The following is a 19272-nucleotide window of genomic DNA, read 5'->3' on the forward strand; positions in this document are numbered from 1 at the left end:
TTACAAATTATGCTCTAAACTTCAACTACACTTCAGCAGATGAATGTGTAAAGAGGCTTCCATTGTCAAACTCTGCACATATGTCATTCTGCACAGTGAAGCTCAAACATCCAACTGAAAGAACAAGAATAACAATACGTTTCTGAGTGGAGGGCTAATGTGCAAGTGAACATATATAGAGGACAGCCACTAACAAACCCACACCCCTTACATTTAGTCAAGGACACACCTTAACAGAAATGATGCTCTCCCCCCATTCTCCTCCGTAGTGAACTGCATGTCACCGCCTCAGTATGAGGGGCTGCCCTAAAGACTCTCAACCTTCTCCATCAGAGCTTCAACCTCCTAACATCTCTCAGAGTTCTCCCAGCCCAGATCCAGAGTTTCCTGACCTTTCCTGGGTTCCCTCCTGCTACCACAACCTCAAGGAGATTTTTAGTTTAGCAATGCCTGTGCCACGCCTTGCCTCTGCCCTATGACTGCATCATTGACCTGCTCCCCAAAACGTCACCACCCAAGGGTCGCCTGTATTCCATGTCAGCTCCTGAAACCCAGGCCATGAGGATGTAGAAGAATCCCTGGCTGCAGGGATTATTCATCCTTCCTCCTTTCCCGTCGACAAGGATAAAACCCTGCGGCCTTGCATCAACTACAGAGGACTCAACAAGATCACTGTCCGCAACAGGTAACCACTCCCTTTAATTTCCACTGCTTTTGAACAACTACATGGTGCTAAGGTTTTCACTGAACTGGACTTACAAAATTCTTATCACCTGGTTGGAATAAGGGATGGGGATGAATGGAAGACACCATTTAACACTCCAAGTGGTCATTACAAATACCTGGTCATGCCATTTGGACTCACTGATGCCCCAGCTGTCTTTCAGGCCCTAGTGAATGATGTCCTCCAGGAGATGCTCAGTGAGTTTGTTTTTGTTTACCTGGATGACATCTTAATCTTCTCTCCTGATGAGCAAACTCTTATCCAGCATGTCCAGCGGGTCCTCCAGTGCCTCCTCCATCACCAAGTCTTTGTTAAAGCTGATAAATGTGAGTTTCACATGCTCCCCTGTCCTTCCTGGGATTCATCGTGTCTGAAGGGGAGGTCAAGATGGACCCAGAAAAGGTTAGTGTTGTTGTTGATTGGCCCATTCCCACTAGACATAAGTAGGTTCAACGTTTCCTTGGGTTTGTTAACATTTACAGAAAGTTCATCAGAAACTTTAGTTCTGTTGCTGCCCCCCTTCATGCACTAACCTCCTCTAAGTCTAGCTTCCAGTGGAACCCCCGGGCTGAGCTCGCTTTCCAAAGACTAAAAACTAGCTTCACCTCAGCCCCTGTCCTCATGCTGCCTGATCCCAACCTGCAGTTTGTGGTGGAGGTGAATGCTTCCTATGTGGGTGTGGGAGCTGTTCTCGCTCAGGGGTCAGCTAAGGATAACAAGCTACACCCCGTGCCTTTCTTTCCTGCAAACTGTTGGCCTCAGAGAGATACTATGATGTTGGCAACCAGGAGTTGCTCACTATTAAGGTGGTGTTGGTTGGAGGGGGCCAAACAGCCTTTTCTTGTCTGGACAGATCATAAGAACCTTGAGTACCTGAGGACGGCCAAGAGGCTCAACTCAAGGTGGGCTCTCTTTTTCAACCTTCTCCATTTCACCCTGCTCTATCATCCTGGCTCTAGGAACTTAAAACCTGATGCTTTCTCCCCTTTGTTTCCCTTTGAGAACTCTAGTAAAGACACTACTCCCAGTCTTCCTGCCTTGTGTGTTGTGAGCTCAGTCACTTGGGACATTGAGAGAAAGGCCAACAAAGCTAATGTGCACTATTAACCTCCAGCTGGCTGCCTGTCAAACCATCTGTTTGTGCCTCCTGACTTACGTTCACAGGTCATCCACTGGGCCCACTCTACCTGGTTTTCCTGTCACTCTGGAGTACATAGGACTATGCTCATCATACGACGGCGATTCTGGTGGCTGGCCATGGAGAAGGAGGTGACAGAGTATGTGGCAGCCTGCCACACTGACCCTGATCAGACATCTCCGTAGACTTTGTGACAGGTCTCCCCCCTTCCAAAAGTAACATCACCATCCTTACAGTGGTGGATAGATTTTCTAAAATGGTCCATTATGTTCCCTTGCCCAAGTTACCCTCAGTCGTTATGTTGCATCATGTTTTTCGCCTCTATAGTTTCCGCAGGAACTTTGTGTCTGACCAGGGTCCACAGTTTGTGATACAGTTCTTGCAGGCTTTCTGTTCACTCCTCGCATCCATCAGCCTCTCTTCTGGACACCATCCCCAAATCAACAGTCAGACGGAGCAGCTGAAGAACCAGGAGCTGGAGACCAGCCTGCGTTGCCTCGCCTCCCAGAGCCCCAACACATGGAGCAAACAGCTCAGCTCGGTCGAGTATGCACACAATTCTCTTCCGTGTTCCCCGTCTGGTCTCTTCCCCTTTCTGCACGCCTATGGATATCAACCTTCTCTCTACCCTACCCTGGAGAAGGAGGTTAGCGTGCCCTCTGTGCTGGCTCTGTTTCGCCACTGTCGCCGCACATGGGCTTTTTGAACTTGCTCATTGAGTCAGTGTCTGCATTTGAGTCCACGCCTGTGGTTCAGACACACACTCAGTCACATTTTAGCTTCTGCTCAGTTGAGTTTCTCTTGAGAACCAGTTGGTATGGTGGGAAAGAATTTATATGCTTGGACAAGCTTTTGGCTATGTGGTGACATGCTGGGTTGGTGGTGCCTGCAAGTAAATTAAACTGTATGTGGTTTTTTTTGGAGACAGAAGAACAAATACAGATAACCATATATTGTAGCAGGGTGTTAGTTTTAATATACCTGACCTAAAGTTAGAATTTCTATGATACAAGCACAAAATGTTCTCATGTATTCACAAATATTTTACAACTCTTCATATTATGCTTCTCAATAATAATAATAAACGTTATGTATAGCACCTTTCATACAAAAATGCAGCTCAAAGTGCTCAAAGAAATTACATGCACCAACTGCGTCACATGAAAATAGACATTAAATGAACATTAAAAACATTAATGTAACATAGGATGGAAAATAAAACCCACTGAAAAGTTATAATACTTTTTTAAGTTTAAAAATCAAATACATATAATGCATAAAATCAAGTAAAATTCAAAATTTTAAAAGAAGTGCAGCAGTGCATAAGTGCAAAACAGTGTGCAAAAAATAATTTCAGGCCTGTATCAGGACATAACTTGAAACACTATCGAACACCCACTTTTAAAAAGCTGTAGGTACACTGTCAATACATGAGGTGGAGGAGTTACATTCAGTGACAGTCTTGCAAAGCTCAGTTAGTGTAATACAGGTGAATTTTTACATGGTTACATCATTTTTATAAGATTTACTGAGATCATCTGTGTTCACATCAGCAGCAATACTGTCTCTACTTGAGGTTATTTTGTTATTAAAGGACAATGCGAGTTCTTCACATTTTGATGGAGAGAACTGTGGGGGGTCGGGGGCAGTGTTGAGTAGCTGGTCAAAAGTAGAGAATAATATTATAGAGTTCCCAGCATCCTTTCTAATGATCTTGGAAAAGTAATCTTCTCTTGCCAGACGTATCGCTTTGTTATAGGCACTCATGGCTTCTTTGTATATATTACAGTGAACTTTGAGTCTAGTTTTCCTCCATTTTCTTTCAGCTACCCAACAGATTCTCTTGATCTCATTAACAGTTATTGTTTAACAATAATTCCCTTTTAGTCTTTGTTAAGGTTAGGTTGGCATCAAAAACACACAGTGAGGGTCAGAAAGAGGTAATACTGAAACACTATCAATGTTTAAACCTGTTGTTGTTACTAAGTCGAGAGTGTTACCATGCTGATGAGTGGCTTTATTTACATGTTAGGTGAGTTCAAAGTTGTCCAGTAAATTTACAAGCTCCACAGCTTTGGAGTCATTCTTTTTATTAATATGAATATTCAGGTCTCCATTCAGGATTAACCGATCATGTCTACACTTGATACTAAGTGAGATCAGAGAATTCCTGTAGAAATAGTGATGAATATCTTGGTGGCCAATATATTGTAATGATGAGCACTGATTATTCTGCTTTGAGCTCAAGAGCAAGATATTCAAATGATGTAAATTCAACAAGTTCAATGTCATTACACACAAACTATGTAGAGAAAATATTATTATTAGTCATATTATACTTATTTACACAACAGTCATAAACCCTAACATGAGTTCCGAAACAATTAAAAATGTAAATTAAATGAAATATATTAAAAAGATCTACTTCATAAATAATCATTAAAGCTCCAAAAAGGAGGAAGTGTACATGTGAGAGTGACTGATAAAATGGAGACACATGCAAAATAGGCACATTGCAACTGTAGTCAGTTTACTGCTTGTGTGTAAAAGTAAAAGTGTAATAACAGAAAATGTATTGACACAGTTACGTTAACTGACCGCAGTGGTGTTAAGGCGTTGGTGCCACTCTCCAGTGGATACATGCAGGACGAAAAGGCAACTGGTGCGTTTCATATTTTTGGTAGATGTCAAACAATCACTCTCTTTAAAACATTTAGAAATGTGTGTGACTTGCCTGAGTAAATGAACATGTTTCTGAAATAGCTACAATATATATCAATGTAACATCTACAACTCATCATTCATAATCCACACTAGAATGTATAATGCAAGCACCAAATATTACAACAAGGATACCCATCAAAATTAAGGCCTTCAGAGGAAGTTGAGTTTGTCTGAGGTATAAACATTGGCTGAGTCTGAGGGAAAGGTCATCCCCTTGAGTTCAAACTGCGGCTCAACGTCAGAGTAGACGAGGGCAGATGGAACGGCTGCCTGCTCTGCTGAAGCCGCAACCTGTAGAGAAAAAGACCGACATGTCACTGTGTATCAGAGAATCATCAGCAAGCTCTAATTTTAATACAGATCCCACTGAATTAAGTCTAAAATACAGATAACTGTTGTTATTGTTGGTGCGACATGGAGAATATTAATGTCAAATTATTACCACAGATGTTTTGATACTGCAACCTTTAGGAAGTTTAATGTTCATTATTGCATTCTGAGGAAGACTGTGGTCTGGTTACAGTGATTACACCAAGAAATGTCAGTTTGGAAGGAACACAGATGTTGAAAAATACTATAAATTGCACTTTTATTCATCAAGTGTCTGAGTATATGTGTGTGCATGCTCAGACTAACATGTGCAGCAGGTCATACCTCAGAATAAGAAGGTGGCACATTGTCAGTAGGATCGTGTACCTGCAGAGTGACATAATAGTTTAACGGTGGAGAGGCAGGAGAAAAGACAGACAAAAGAACAGGAGAGGAGAAGTTCTCTCTATGCAATGCAACACACACTAACCAGTGGACCAGTCGGAGTATAAGAAGGCTGAGCGGGGTAGTGTGTCCCAAAGGGCTGACTCAATTCATCTGACCTCGGTCCAACAAGTTCATCCTGGAATTTAAATTAAACACATACAGTCCAGCGACACGATGGGAATATATTCTTTTACAGCATGACAATGATTTTCAGCCTGACGGTATTGTACACACAAAAAAGTGTCTAGAAGCTGTAAGGCAGAACATGTCACCTCAGGTGCAGATGCAGCAGCAGCTTCAGTCTCAGAATCGTCCTCTTTGGAGGGCCTCTTCCCACAACAGCAGACGAACACGAAAGCGAGGACCGACAACACAAGCGAAAAAATGAAAATCCCAAAACCAACATCAGAAGACTGTAGTGCTGAAACAATGAGTCGATTAAGTGATTAGTCAATTGACAGAAAATGTATCATCAACAATTAAAAGCTAAAAATAAACAAAAGGTGCTGAAAATAATGTTTGTCTTATGCCAAGGCAATAATGAAAAAACACATGTGATACTAACAATAAAACACACTTACGCTTCACTTCCAGTGACACCACCAAGGCCTTGTTGTCATTCTGATCTCTGACCTCGAAGCGTCCACCACATGAACTTTGGAGACTCTTAATCAAAATTCCACATGGCTTTGACAGCTGAAACCCACTGCAATAAAATGAGTCCTTCCTCTCTAGCCTGCCTTGACGAACTATCTTAGTCCCAAACCTTTTCAGTTTGAGGTCACTTTCTGGGATGAAGTAAATGTTGCAGGAGTTCGGTTCCAGATCAAAAGTGAAGTCAAGGCTTTCTCGAGCACTCAGTTCATAGGACATTGTGTTTGCTGGAAGAGAGGATGCACAAGACAGAAGGCATTAAAGTGATTCTCCACCCAAAACCTGTATCAAACACACATCTCCTGCAGTCTTGACTGGGGTTATAAGTTTCTAGTTTTGTTTCTCACATAGCATGGCAGCTGTAGTCAACTTAAAGAAATTGAGATCTTGGTGTGTTTTGAGAATATTGATACCACTCTCATGTCTGTATGGTAAGTATGAGGCTAACATCAGTAAATAAACTTACAATTTAAGTGATGGAGGCCAAAATCCACATGCCTCCTTCTGTGCAAAATGTATTTAAAACTTTATCTGAAGCTAATATGAAGCTTCAGCTGTCTAAATCAAGTCAAATCAAGTAGATATCTTTCAACGTTACAGTCTTTTAAAAGCAAAGGTCCCTCTTTTCATTACTTTACTTCCACTGCAGCTCAACAGGGAAACACTGTCTGAGGAAACACAAAGAGGGAATTTAATGGTAAAAAGGCTGTAGATGTGGCAGATATCCACTTGATATGACTAAGTCAGACTACTGAAGCTTCATATTAGCGTCAGATAAACTTTTAAATACATTGTTGCTCAGAACAAGGACTGTGGATTTTGGCCCCCATCAATTACACTGAAAGCACATTTGATCTTTTAATAGCCAGTATGAATAGTGAGGAAAACCTCTTTCAGTGTTCATATGGGCACCTGACTGTTATTTTAAGATGGACTTCAAAAACTGTGAACCTATCCTTTAAAACCAAAAATCCAAGAAAAGATTGACAGCCATAGTGTCAGATCCAGGAAAGGAAATGAAATAGAATGAGCATAAGAAGGATCCTCACCTACTACCTCAAGGCTCACAGTACGCAGCAGTTTCTTATCATTGTCTCTCATTGTGTAGAGGCCACTGTCTTCCTGGGTTAAATAACTCAGCTCCAGATACCCCCAGTGGAGACCTACTTTCCCCTTCGGTGGCTTGTGGCCTAAGACTGAAAATGGCGCATCCCACCCCTTCTCGACATGAAGTGTCCACAAGACTGTTGCCTTTGAGTTGTCCTTGGGGGCGAACTCTAGTGACCGAGTGTCTTCAGGTATCATCCACCTGAACGTCTTCCCATACTGTTTCTCAGCATAATGGTAATCTGCGAGGCCTGGAGAGGAAACAGACACAAACACACACTTGAGTACAAACCTGGTGAATGTATGTTGAAGAGGAAGGACACCTGCCAGCATTCCCAGACATCCTTTGATCCTTTACATATTTTATTGATGGAATGTGACATATGTGACAAAGTACATTTACTCAAATACTGTAAATACAATTTTGAGGTAAATATCCTTGAGCATTTCCATTTTGTGTTACTTTATACTCCATTGCATTTCAGAGGGAAATATTCTACTTTTAATTCCACTACATTTATTTCACAGCGATAGTTATAGTTATTTTTCAGTATTCAATATCTTATATGTAAAACATATGATCAGTTCATTAAATATGGATTGTTTTAGTGAACAGAACTCCTCGTGCACCTCCAGTATTTTCAATCAGGTGCTGATCAGTCGCAGGAACATATTAGGTGAAAATCAAAATTAACCATCACACGAAATTATTTCACTGTGACTTTATTAGGAGTGAATAACATGTTTCACCCGGACCTGAAGAAGCTACAGGCGGAACACGTTGTTCGCTCCTAATAAAGTCACAGTAAAGTCAATTCAGTGTGCGGTGGTTAATTATGGATTGTTTTAGATTAGACTATTCGACAGTATAAGGTGTTTTACCTTGACAACATTAAAATGCTGTTAACATGTGCACATATATTAATCCGTTCTTATACTCAAATAACAATAAAATCGGAAATGGACGTGACAATGAGTGACAACTGAGATGACACTGTGTCTAGGCTACGTGATGACGTTGTAAGTGGACCAGGGACTACGTGATGACGCAGTAAATGGACCAGGGGCTACGTGATGACGCAGTAAATGGACCAGGGGTTGCCTCCTTCACTGCCTGGAGATTTGCAGAGATGTGGGTAAAAGAGGGGCCACACGCCGCGGATGACCCCTCCACAGGAAAGAACAAAAAGACAGACTCCGTCATCAAAACAGACTGTTTTCTTATTCTGACAAGTAGGCATCTACTATAGGCTGTTTATTTTTATGATGACAGCACATTGTGCTGTTGCATGTTGTGATTATTTTCTATTCAATACTGAAGTTTGCTGCGCATAGAGTTGAATTAAACAGTGAGAATGACATGAGGTGTTGGGGCTCGTCTGGCCGAGTGGCGCTATCCACAGTGCTGAGAGGAGCGCTGGGGGATTCAACTCTGGCATGTTACATTTAACCTTTTGTTTTGTTCTATATGATCACATCTCCTGTGTGTCCGCATGGGGGAAGGATAAGGCGTGAACTTTACATCACATCGCTTTTATGAATATGACTGTAACAGCTGTAAGAAATAGCCTAACATGCTTCATAGTCTACACAGGCCCACTGTGGTTATGATTTATTTTCATGAATAAAAACGTTTCATAAAGGTCCCCCTCTCTGATTTTCCTTTACAAATCGCACCCTGTATATACTAACCATACGTTTACATTACTGCAGGTACCATAAACTACTCCTGACTGAGAACCAGAGAAATACTGTTACTATAAATCCCTACAATCATTTATACACTCAGGGCAACAGGATACAGTTGTACAAGCAGTCTAAAGGCAAATTAATCATTTTCACACTCACCCAAACAAACACAGGCACTAAGCAGCAGCAACACTATCATCATCTGACGTGATTCAAAACCCAAAACCCGAATCCAGTGTCACACAAATGTACCGTCTTCTACCAATTAAGCGCACGATATGATTATAATTGATCGATACTTTACTGACACATCCTGGCAGAGTAAATCCTTCACTGTATGTACAACATTAAGACAGAAGTTGTACAAAGTACACATCCCGCACTACACTGTTAATTATTACGGTTTATGGACGGGGTTTGTTGGGAGAAGCTTTGTCTGGGCCCACCCATCAGGGCGTTTCCATCGCAGTGCTCGTGGTGCGTTTAAGTACGGTCGGAAATGACACAATAAGCGCCATGCCGGCCTCTAGGGATGACAATTTGTTTTGGGGTTTTTTTTTTCATTAGTCCACTTTTGCGAAATATCTCAACATACAAGATGGATTGACACAGACATTTATGGTCCTATATCCGACTTGTGTGATCTCTTGACTTTTCCTCATAACGTTATTGCTACTATGAGGATCACATTTTGATTGAAATGTCTCAACAACATTGGATGGATTGTCATGAAGACTTTCATGGACCCCTCAATGTGAATGGTATAACTTCGGTGATCCCTTAAAAAGTCCCTCCAGACATTATAATACCAGTATATTTACCACGTTAAAATCCTTTAAATGACATCTACTCTTTCTCCCTCATTAAAAATTAAAAATCTATGAATATGCAAATATATTTCATTTCAAAACTTCAACTGCTGAGTGCGCTCTGGTAGCCTACTGTTTAAGACGCATGACCGATACTCACTGTTGGACGAATCCGGCAGTGGACCTTTGTTGCATGTCATCTCTCTCACCTTATTTCCTGTCATCTGTACTGTCCAGGTCTAATAACAATGCCATTTTTTTTTAAAGTCTCCTACTGCTGTATGTAAACTGGAGGTTGCAATTTTCCACACCATATGATTGGCTTCCACAATGCCACAAATAATGCTCTAAACTTGCCCCTTTCAGCAGATGAATGTGAAAAGAGGCTTCCAGTGTGAAACTCTGCACATACATCATTCTGCAAAGTGAAGCCCTAACATCCAACTGAAAGAACAAGAAGAAAAACATGTTTTTGAATGGAGGGCAACTTTAACTTTGCATATAACACCTTTGGGTTCTATATGTAACATGGTATATGTCAATTGTCATACCTTACAAAATGTTGTAGTTGTCATGCTGTGGACAGTGACTATTGTGACTAATAACAATTCCAATTCAATATTTGTTAGGGAACTGTTCTTGTTATTAGATCATCAGCACCCATTCTCACTCTTAGAAACATATTCAGCCCTAAACAGACAGTATACTGTGGCAGACCACCTCATAGGGATGTGCAGAGAGCCCAGTATTTGTATTTGTATCTCTATTTGTTGAGGCAGCAAAATTATTTGTATTTGTATTCGAATAAAAGTGGAAAGAGGCTTAAAAATCCTTTTTTTTTCAATTACGTGTTATTTAAGTGTTACAATAACTGTCCATCAATAAACTACTTTACAAAGGAGGTCCCCACACCGGGTCTTGAACTGGAGTCTCCCAGATCATAGATGACTGCACTGACTACTGAGCTAAAATTTTACTCATCACCTCAATGCAGACAGACCTCTACCTATTTATACACCCATAACACAGACACAGCACACCCTGTAACATGTAGGGAAGAACTTCAAAGGTGATTCTTGCTTTGCACTTTTCATTTATTGCTTAATTTTTACAACCTAACTTTGTGAAAAGGAGAAGGGGAGGACTTTGCTTGTGTCAGTAGCTCAGCTTTATCTCTGGGGAACACCCCCAACTCCGGGAGTGATGTCCAAATAAGAAAATGTGCGTCATGTAGCAGGTGGATGTGACTCCCCTTGTTGAGACCTGCTGTTAAATGTAACAGCGAAGCAGAGGAGAGAGACTGAGATAGTGATGTGACCGACCTGCATGCTGGTATTTTACATGGGTTTTTTCTTCCTGAAAACAAATAATTTTTAAAATATTTGTATGAAACAAATATTTGTAAAAAAAAAAAAAAAAAAAAAAAAAAAAAAAACACACACACACACACACACACAAACAAAAATTCACTGTTTGTGCTTTGCCAAATAACATATTTGTATTTGGGCACACCCCTGCTACCTAACCACAGTAAATGATAACAACCTAAGAAAGACATGTGCAGACTGAGTGACCAGTCAAGTCTATGGTTATGACAATAGTAGTGTAGTGAACTTGGGTTGTAGTTTTCTGTAAAGGCTATGACAACTAATCAAAGATTCATGGGTTTTACCTGATCTGAACTGTTACTGCTGACAGAGACTCTGTGACCTCATTGTTCTCAGCTGGACTTGATTGCTGAGATGGCGAACTGGTAAAGGAGAGCTAAGCAACTGTGTCCAGGGGAGCTTGATGCATGTCAGGTAATCTGTCCGACAAAGCCACCGTTATTGCACTCATGGTAGGGGGTTGGGGGCCATTTGTAGCTGTTTAGGACTGCCGGTGGCGAAGACAGACAGTATAGGGGGGAGATGTTCCTGTGGTGGGGCTGATGATAGTTAGGAACCAGGGAACTGGTACAAGTATTTTTTCAAAGATAGCATTGAGACAGAAGAACAAACACAGATAACCACATATTGAGATAGGGTGTTAGTTTTAATGCACCTGACACAAAGCCAGAATTTCTATGATACAAACACAAAATGTATGTATTCACAAATATTTTACAACTCTTCATATTATGCTTCTCAATAATAATAATACTAATTTTTATGTGTATAGCACCTTTCATACAAGAAATGCAGCTCAAAATGCTTTACAACAAAGAAATTACATGCACCAAGTGCTTCACATGAAATTGAAATTGAAACATTGAAAACATGTTAAAAATATGAATGTAACATAAGATGGACAATAAAACCCACTGAATACTTATAATATATTTTTTAAAAAGTTTAAAAATAGAATACATTTAGTGCATAAAATCAAGTAAAGTGCGAAGCAGAGTGCAAAAAAGAATTTCAGGCCTGTATCAGGACACAACTTGAAACACTATCGAACATCCACTTTTAAAAAGCTGTAGGTACAGGGTCAATACATGAGGAGGAGGAGTTACATTCAGTGACAGTCTTACAAAGCTCAGTTAGTGTAATACAGGTGAATTTTCCCATGGTTACATCATTTTTTCGGGATTTACTGAGATCATCTGTGTTCATATCAGCAGCAATACTGTCTCTACTTGAGGTTATTTTGTTATGGAAGAACAATGCGAGTTCTTCACATTTTGATACAGAGAACTGTGGGGGATCGGGGGCAGTGTTGAGTAGGTGAGTTCCCAGCATCCTTTGTAATAATCTTGGAAAAGTAATCTTCTCTTGCCAGATGTGTTTCTTTGTTATAGGCACTCATGGCTTCTTGTATATTAGAGTGAACTGTGTGAACACTGTTATTGTTTAACAATGGGGAGATTCTGTTGGTCGACCCCTTTTTAACCTTTAGTGGAGCAGCAGTTTTAAAGCAGATGACAAGGTGTTGTTAAAATATTCAACCATGTCATTTAAAGAGCAGTCTTCACTGAATGGGTCAAATGATCTCATAATATTAGAAAACATTGTTTCAGCCTTGTCATCTAGGAATCTCTTTTGAACCAAAAATTCCCTTTTAGTCTTTGTTAAGGTTAAGTTGGCATCAAAAACACACAGTGATGGTCAGAAAGAGGTAATACTGAAACACTATCAATGTTTAAACCTGTTGTTGTTACTAAGTCTAGAGTGTTACCATGCTGATGAGTGGCTTTATTTACATGTTAGGTGAGTTCAAAGCTGTTCAGTAAATTTACAAGCTCCACAGCTTTGGAGTCATTCTTTGTTATTAATATGAATATTCAGGTCTCCATTCAAGATTAATCGATCATGTCTATTGATACTAAGTGAGATCAGCTCTCAGAATTCCTGTAGAAATATTGATGAATATCTTGGTGGCCGATATAATGTAATAATGAATACTAATAATTCTGCTTTAAGCTGAAGAGCAAGATATTCAAATGATGTAAATTCACTCAGGTCAATGTCATTACACACAAACTGTGTAGAGAAAATGGCTGCAATCCCTCCTCCTTTCCTGTTTTGTCTGACTAATAACAATGATAAAGGTTTGTTAGTGTTTCAACAGAAAACCAACGAAACTCCTTATTTACACAACGGTCATAAACTCTAACATGAGTTCCAAAACATTAAAACAAATATATTAAAAACATCTACTTCATAAATAATCATTAAAGCTCCAAAAAGGAGGAAGTGTACATGTGAGAGTGACTGATAAAATGGAGACACATGCAAAATAGGCACATTGCAACTGTAATCAGTTTATTGCTTGTGTGTAAAAGTAAAAGTGTAATAACAAAAAATGTATTGACACAATTACGTTAACTGACCGCAGTGCAGCGGTGTTAAGGCGTTGGTGCCACTCTCCAGTGGATACATGCAGGGCAAAAAGGCAACTGGTGCATTTCATATTTTTTGTAGATGTCAAACAATCACTCTCTTTAAAACATTTAGAAATGTGTGTGACTTGCCTGAGTAAATGAACATGTTTCTGAAATAGCTACAGTATATATCAATGTAACATCTACAACTCATCATTCATAATCCACACTAGAATGTATAATGCAAGCACCAAATATTACAACAAGGATACCCATCAAAATTAAGGCCTTCAGAGGAAGTTGAGTTTGTCTGAGGTATAAACACTGGCTGAGTCTGAGGGAAAGGTCATCCCCTTCAGCTCAAACCGCGGCTCAACGTCAGAGTAGACGGGGGCAGATGGAACGACTGCCTGCTCTGCTGAAGCCACAACCTGGAGAGAAAAAGACCGACATGTCATTGTGTATCAGAGAATCACCAGCAAGCTCTAATTTTAATGCAGATCCGGCTGAATTAAGTCTGAAATACAGATAGCTGTTGTTATTGTTGGTGCAACATGGAGAATATTAATGTCAAATTATTACCACAGATGTTTTGATACTGCAACCTTTAGGAAGTTTAATGTTCATTATTACATTCTGTGATACAGTCGAGAGCTCCAGAAGAGCTACTAAATGGACTTTGTGGTGAGATTTTGTCAGCTGGTATCTCAGTGTTGACACAATTGTAAGTTATTGATTATTTTAAGAAGAACATTTAGTTTTGTTTCCTAAAAATGGCAAATGGTGGAACAACTGAGGAACCAAAGTAAAACATAACTTTAAACATTCTTCTTCTTTTACATAAAAGAAAAAATACTTCAAAACAAAAAGAGAGGCAGGGGGTGATGAGTGGCCAAATCATGGCAAAAGTGGTTTTAAAATCTGAGAGACAAAGAAGTTACATGATGTCAGATATGTTGAAGAGAGTGTGCATCATTTAAATGGTACACTCATATTTTTTGGTGTTTTGGGAAATGGTATGTAAAGTGCTGCAACTTTGTATGATACTTTATCTCTGCAATTTCTCTGAAGAAAGTGTAACAGGAAGTAACATGTTTGGTTAAAATACTATTAATAGTAAGTCAAAAAGCTATTACAAAGTATGTGGGGAAAACAGTGCCACAGACACTGATCAATTGTCTTGTAATTGTTGAAGAAATCGTCTTAATATAAAAACTGAGACATATCTTGAGACTACAAGAAGCACAACTGGAAGGAAAATGGAATAAAGGGCTGTTATACAACAAGACTGAGCTACAAATGAATGCATCAACAGGACATAATGAATGATGCATGTATTTCACAGTTTGTTTTGTTATTAATATTTAATGTTGGAAATATCTTGCCAAAAAAGATTGTAAAACGAAATTATCACTAAAAACTCAAGTAAAAACACCGATTAGCACAAACAACACACTGGAGAGCGACTGATCATCTCAACAAAGGTTTGGTTACAGTGATTACACCAAGATATGTCAATTTGGAAGGAACACAGATGTTGAAAAATACTATAAATTGCACTTTTATTCATCAAGTGTGTGAGTATATGTGTGTGCATGCTCAGACTAACATGTGCAGCAGGTCATACCTCAGAATAAGAAGGTGGTGGATTGTCAGTAGGATCATGTACCTGCAGAGTGACATAACAGTTTAATGGCGGAGAGGCAGGAGAAAAGACAGACAAAAGAACAGGAGAGAAGTTCTCTCTATGCAATGCAACACACACTAACCAGCGGACCAGTCGGAGTATAAGAAGGCTGAGCGGGGTAGTGTGTCCCAGAGGGCTGACTCAATTCATCTGACCTCGGTCCAACAGCCTCATACTGCAATTTAAATTAAACATATACAGTCCAGAGACACAATGGGAATACATTATGTTACAGCATGACAGTAATCTTTAACCTGACGATATTGTACACACAAAAAAGTGTCTAGAAGCTGTAAGGCAGAACATGTCACCTCAGGTGCAGATGCAGCAGCAGCGTCAGTCTCAGAATGATCCTCTTTGCTGCAGCACTCCTCACAGCAGGACTGCAAGCAAATGCAGAAACACGCAACGAGCAAAAAAACTCCAATGCCAAAAGCAATGTGAGAAGGGTCACGATGATTTCCTAGTGCTGAAACAATGAGTTGATAAAGTGATTAATCAATGAGAAGAAAATATATCACCAACAATGAATCAATTGTGTAATTTGATTTAATCAAATGATTGATAATTTAAAAATATAAAACTACCTACCCCCTAAATGTTACATTACACATACAGAAATTACCATTAGAATGGTTTGATTAATTAATTTCAATTAATTTCAAATTGATGGACCTAGGACAAATCATAACTGGAGAGATTTGTTTAAATAATATATAACTTTATTATCACTGATATTTAAATTACTGACATAAATAATATTGTTACATAAAAAAACATGCAGGTGTGAACAAATCATTAAAATTAGGTGAATAATAGGATTATTTTCAATATTTTCAAATCAATAAAACAACTATGAAATTTCACACTGATGTGAACAAACCAAAACAATGTAATTTCAAATCAGAGAAACAAAATTAACAATCAGGCCTAAAAAATGCCATTTAAATCGGCAAAACACATCAAATTTCCAAACAGGACTCACAGTAGAAACGTGCCTCTGTTGCATTGCTTCATTCCTCATGAGACCATTTCATAAAGTTTTCACACCACAATATGAGAACAGCTCAGTGCAGTACAGACATTCAGCATCCTCATCATTCTGGGTCTTCTTCTTCACTTCGATCCTCTTATTTTCTTGGGGCTTTTACACAATTTTCTTGCCATTGGCCTTCTCCTCCAGATCTCTCCTGTAGGTGCAGCTGTAATCACTGCTGCTGACTCAGCCTTCCTTTTTCTGGGCCTTGCCTGCTGTAGCTTTGGCTGAGGTGAAAGTGCCGGGATGAGACTTGACATGGACAGAAAACAGCGTTGAACTTTATAAATAGCACTGTTGATAAAACATGTAGCCTCTAAAAGACGAAAGGACACTTTTGTTGTCTTGCCATGAATGGGCAGGTGGTACAACCTTGGAGGTGTGTGGAGCAGGCTGTAGGGCAGGTTCTGGATCAAGTCCTGTTCTCCAAAAATGTCCCTGTTACATGGCATAAGACCACAGGCCCTGAACCCTTTCATTCCTTTTCCCAAACTGGCAGCCTGGCGGTAAGCTTTACCAAGGACGCCAGTAATTTCATAGAGGTTAATCCTCTTTCCAGGTTTTTGGTCTTCCATCAGTCGGCCACTTTCAGGCTGTTCATCTTCAGGATTCTGAAAAAGATCCTGTCGAGGGGCTGCATTTTAAGGCCGCAGTGAGGCAGTAGTGAAATCATGATTATGCCAAGATGTCTTGCCAGATTAACAGCCTCTAAGGTTTTATGTGGGTGGTTCACATCAAGTATGAGGATGTGTGGATCATTCTTGCTGGCGTTCACGTTCTTTGCAAAATGGGTGAGCCACTCCACAAATAGGTTGCCGTCGAGTCAATCTGAAACTCTTCCCACAGATCCAGGAGGTGCCCCTCTCATATGGATCTCGGTCATTCTCTTTCTCAGGAAAATAAACATCAGAGGAACAAATTGCCCTGCAGCTTTCATCGTACACAAAGCAGTGACATTAAATCCTCTCTCAGCATTCGTCATCCTCCTGACTTGTTGAGCCCCTTTTGTTGCAACCACAGACTGGGGTTTCTGGACGTTTCGGACTCCTATCTGATCCATGTTCCACAGCTAGGTGGGAAATATGTTGTTCAGCCTCTGAAGCATGTTTTCATAAACATCAAAGAATTCACCCACTTTATTGAAGCCTACTGCCCCAGTGAGGATTCTCACATGATCACATGCTCTTGCAAAGTAAGCTGCCTCGCAGGGATTGATAGACTATGATAGACAGATGGTTCATCCAATTACCTACCAAGTATTTTTTGAAAGTGCCTGCCCTTTTCCAAACAGTTTCCAAGGACTATTTCTCCGATGGTTCTGTGTAACAAATCATCTGGCACATCAGATTACTAGGAAACAGTCTTCCCAGCAACTTTTTTGGCATCACTCAATGAGCGTTGGATCCCCATCTTTGTAGCCAAATCATAGGCCAGTTTCCGTACATCCCATGATGTTAGCCCAAAGAGAGCTCTCTCCATATGTTGGATGTGGCACACCAGATAATTTTCAAAGACTGCAGAGAACACAGCCGTTTTCCACAGACGAATATGGCCTGGCCTCTTCATCAGCTTGTCACGGTACCAACAAAGTGTTTTTGGTGGTCTGCCAAATTTCTGAGATACTGAATTCAGTGATTCGCCATCTTAAATGCATTTAAGTGCATCTTCAAGAACCTGCTTCCCATAGCTTCCTCTGTTAGTTGTCCTCATGTTGAGCCTCATCTATAATGCAACAAAAATTGACAATCTTTATTGAGAGCCCATTATTTGTATTTGTATTTGCATAAAAGTGGAAATAGGTGTAAAAACCCTGTTTTTGTTTTTATTGCGACTCTAATTTTAGGATAAGAAAGTGCTAAAATAAATGTTTATTAATTAACTATTTTGCAAAGGAGGTCCCCTCACCGGGTCTCTGGCTCAGGTCATCCAGGCCATCGACAACTGCAGTAACTACTCAGCTAAATCTCAGCCCTGCTACACACAGAGACCTGCAGCTGTTCACACATCCATGACACACAGACAGCACAGCGGCGCAAAAGAGTCAGATGGAGACAGCGATGTAAATATGCAAAGAATTAAAGCTAGACTACAGCAAGCTAATATTGCATATTGCCTGCTATAACATTATTCTCGTAAAAGTTAGTTAGCCTCTTAGACTGATAATGATACATTTCTTACTGTTGGTTAGCTATTATGTTATTGTTAGATGATGGTGTAAATACTTTCTCAGAAATCTAACATTAACGAAACTAGACTAGACCTCTTCCCTCAAAAATCCTAATCTTACACTTTCATATATTACAAAGACATATTTGTTATTTTTAAGTAATAGATCACCCTCCAGACAATTCTCATATTAACAATAAAAAAAAGTTTGATTTTGACTTATTTTGTACTGTCAAAATATTACCTCCCACAAGTGAAACGATATTAATGCTATTCAAAGATTAGCAAGACAACAACCATCCAAGAAAAGAGCTGAAATGAAAACTAGCTCTGTCTAGTGGTCATGGGGGGAATTGGGGGGTGGGGGGGGGGGTAGTTGTGTTTGGCTTCTTACCTCTGGAGGTCATCCTTGCCTTACGTTTTACCCTACGCTTCATTTTCAGTGATGCCACCAAGGCCTTGTTGCCATTCTGATCTCTGACCTCAAAGCGTCCACCACATGAACTTTGGAGGCTCTCAATCAAAATCCCACATGGCTTTGACAGCTGAAACCCACCGCAATTAACTTCATTCAAGTCCTTCCTCTCTAGCCTGCCTTGACGAACTATCTCAGTCTCTAATGCTTTCAGTTTAAGGTCACTTCCTGGGAAGAAGTAAATGTTGCAGGAGTTCGGTTCCAGATCAAAAGTGAAGTCAAGTCTTTCTCCAGGACTCCGTTCATAGGACCTCGTGTTTGCTGGAAAAGAGGATGCACAAGACAGAAAATATTGAAGTGATTCTCCACTCAAAATCTTTTGAATATCAAACACACGTCACAAAAAAAGAAGAAAGATGTCACTTCAGGATTTTAGAACTTGAAGTGGTCATTTCTCACTATTTCCTGACAATTAATCGACTTACAAACCAAATGATTGAGAATTTAAAAACTGAGAAAACTATAAAAACCCTTGTGAAAACTTTTGAAACCACTTTGGATAAAC

At 39.9% G+C, this 19272-nt stretch overlaps 1 protein-coding gene and 1 long non-coding RNA gene across 2 annotated transcripts; both read right to left on the bottom strand.

Annotated features, from left to right (window-relative positions):
* Window positions 1-2827: 2827 nt before the first annotated feature.
* On the bottom strand, window positions 2828-9199 carry LOC137189355 (uncharacterized). The gene is made up of 7 exons (XM_067599139.1): window positions 8952-9199; window positions 7046-7354; window positions 5924-6223; window positions 5615-5763; window positions 5386-5478; window positions 5241-5282; window positions 2828-4877 (listed from the first exon to the last, which is right to left on the bottom strand). Exons 1-7 carry the CDS (start codon window positions 8992-8994, stop codon window positions 4737-4739), a joined length of 1077 nt encoding a protein of 358 aa, XP_067455240.1. The 5' UTR covers window positions 8995-9199; the 3' UTR covers window positions 2828-4736.
* Window positions 9200-13323: 4124 nt separating this feature from the next.
* Window positions 13324-15066, bottom strand: LOC137188755 (uncharacterized). The gene is made up of 2 exons (XR_010929511.1): window positions 15031-15066; window positions 13324-13834 (listed from the first exon to the last, which is right to left on the bottom strand). It is a non-coding gene; the product is annotated as an uncharacterized lncRNA (long non-coding RNA).
* Window positions 15067-19272: the final 4206 nt, after the last annotated feature.

Source organism: Thunnus thynnus, chromosome 9, assembly GCF_963924715.1.
Source record: "Thunnus thynnus chromosome 9, fThuThy2.1, whole genome shotgun sequence".
Lineage (NCBI taxonomy): Eukaryota > Metazoa > Chordata > Actinopteri > Scombriformes > Scombridae > Thunnus > Thunnus thynnus.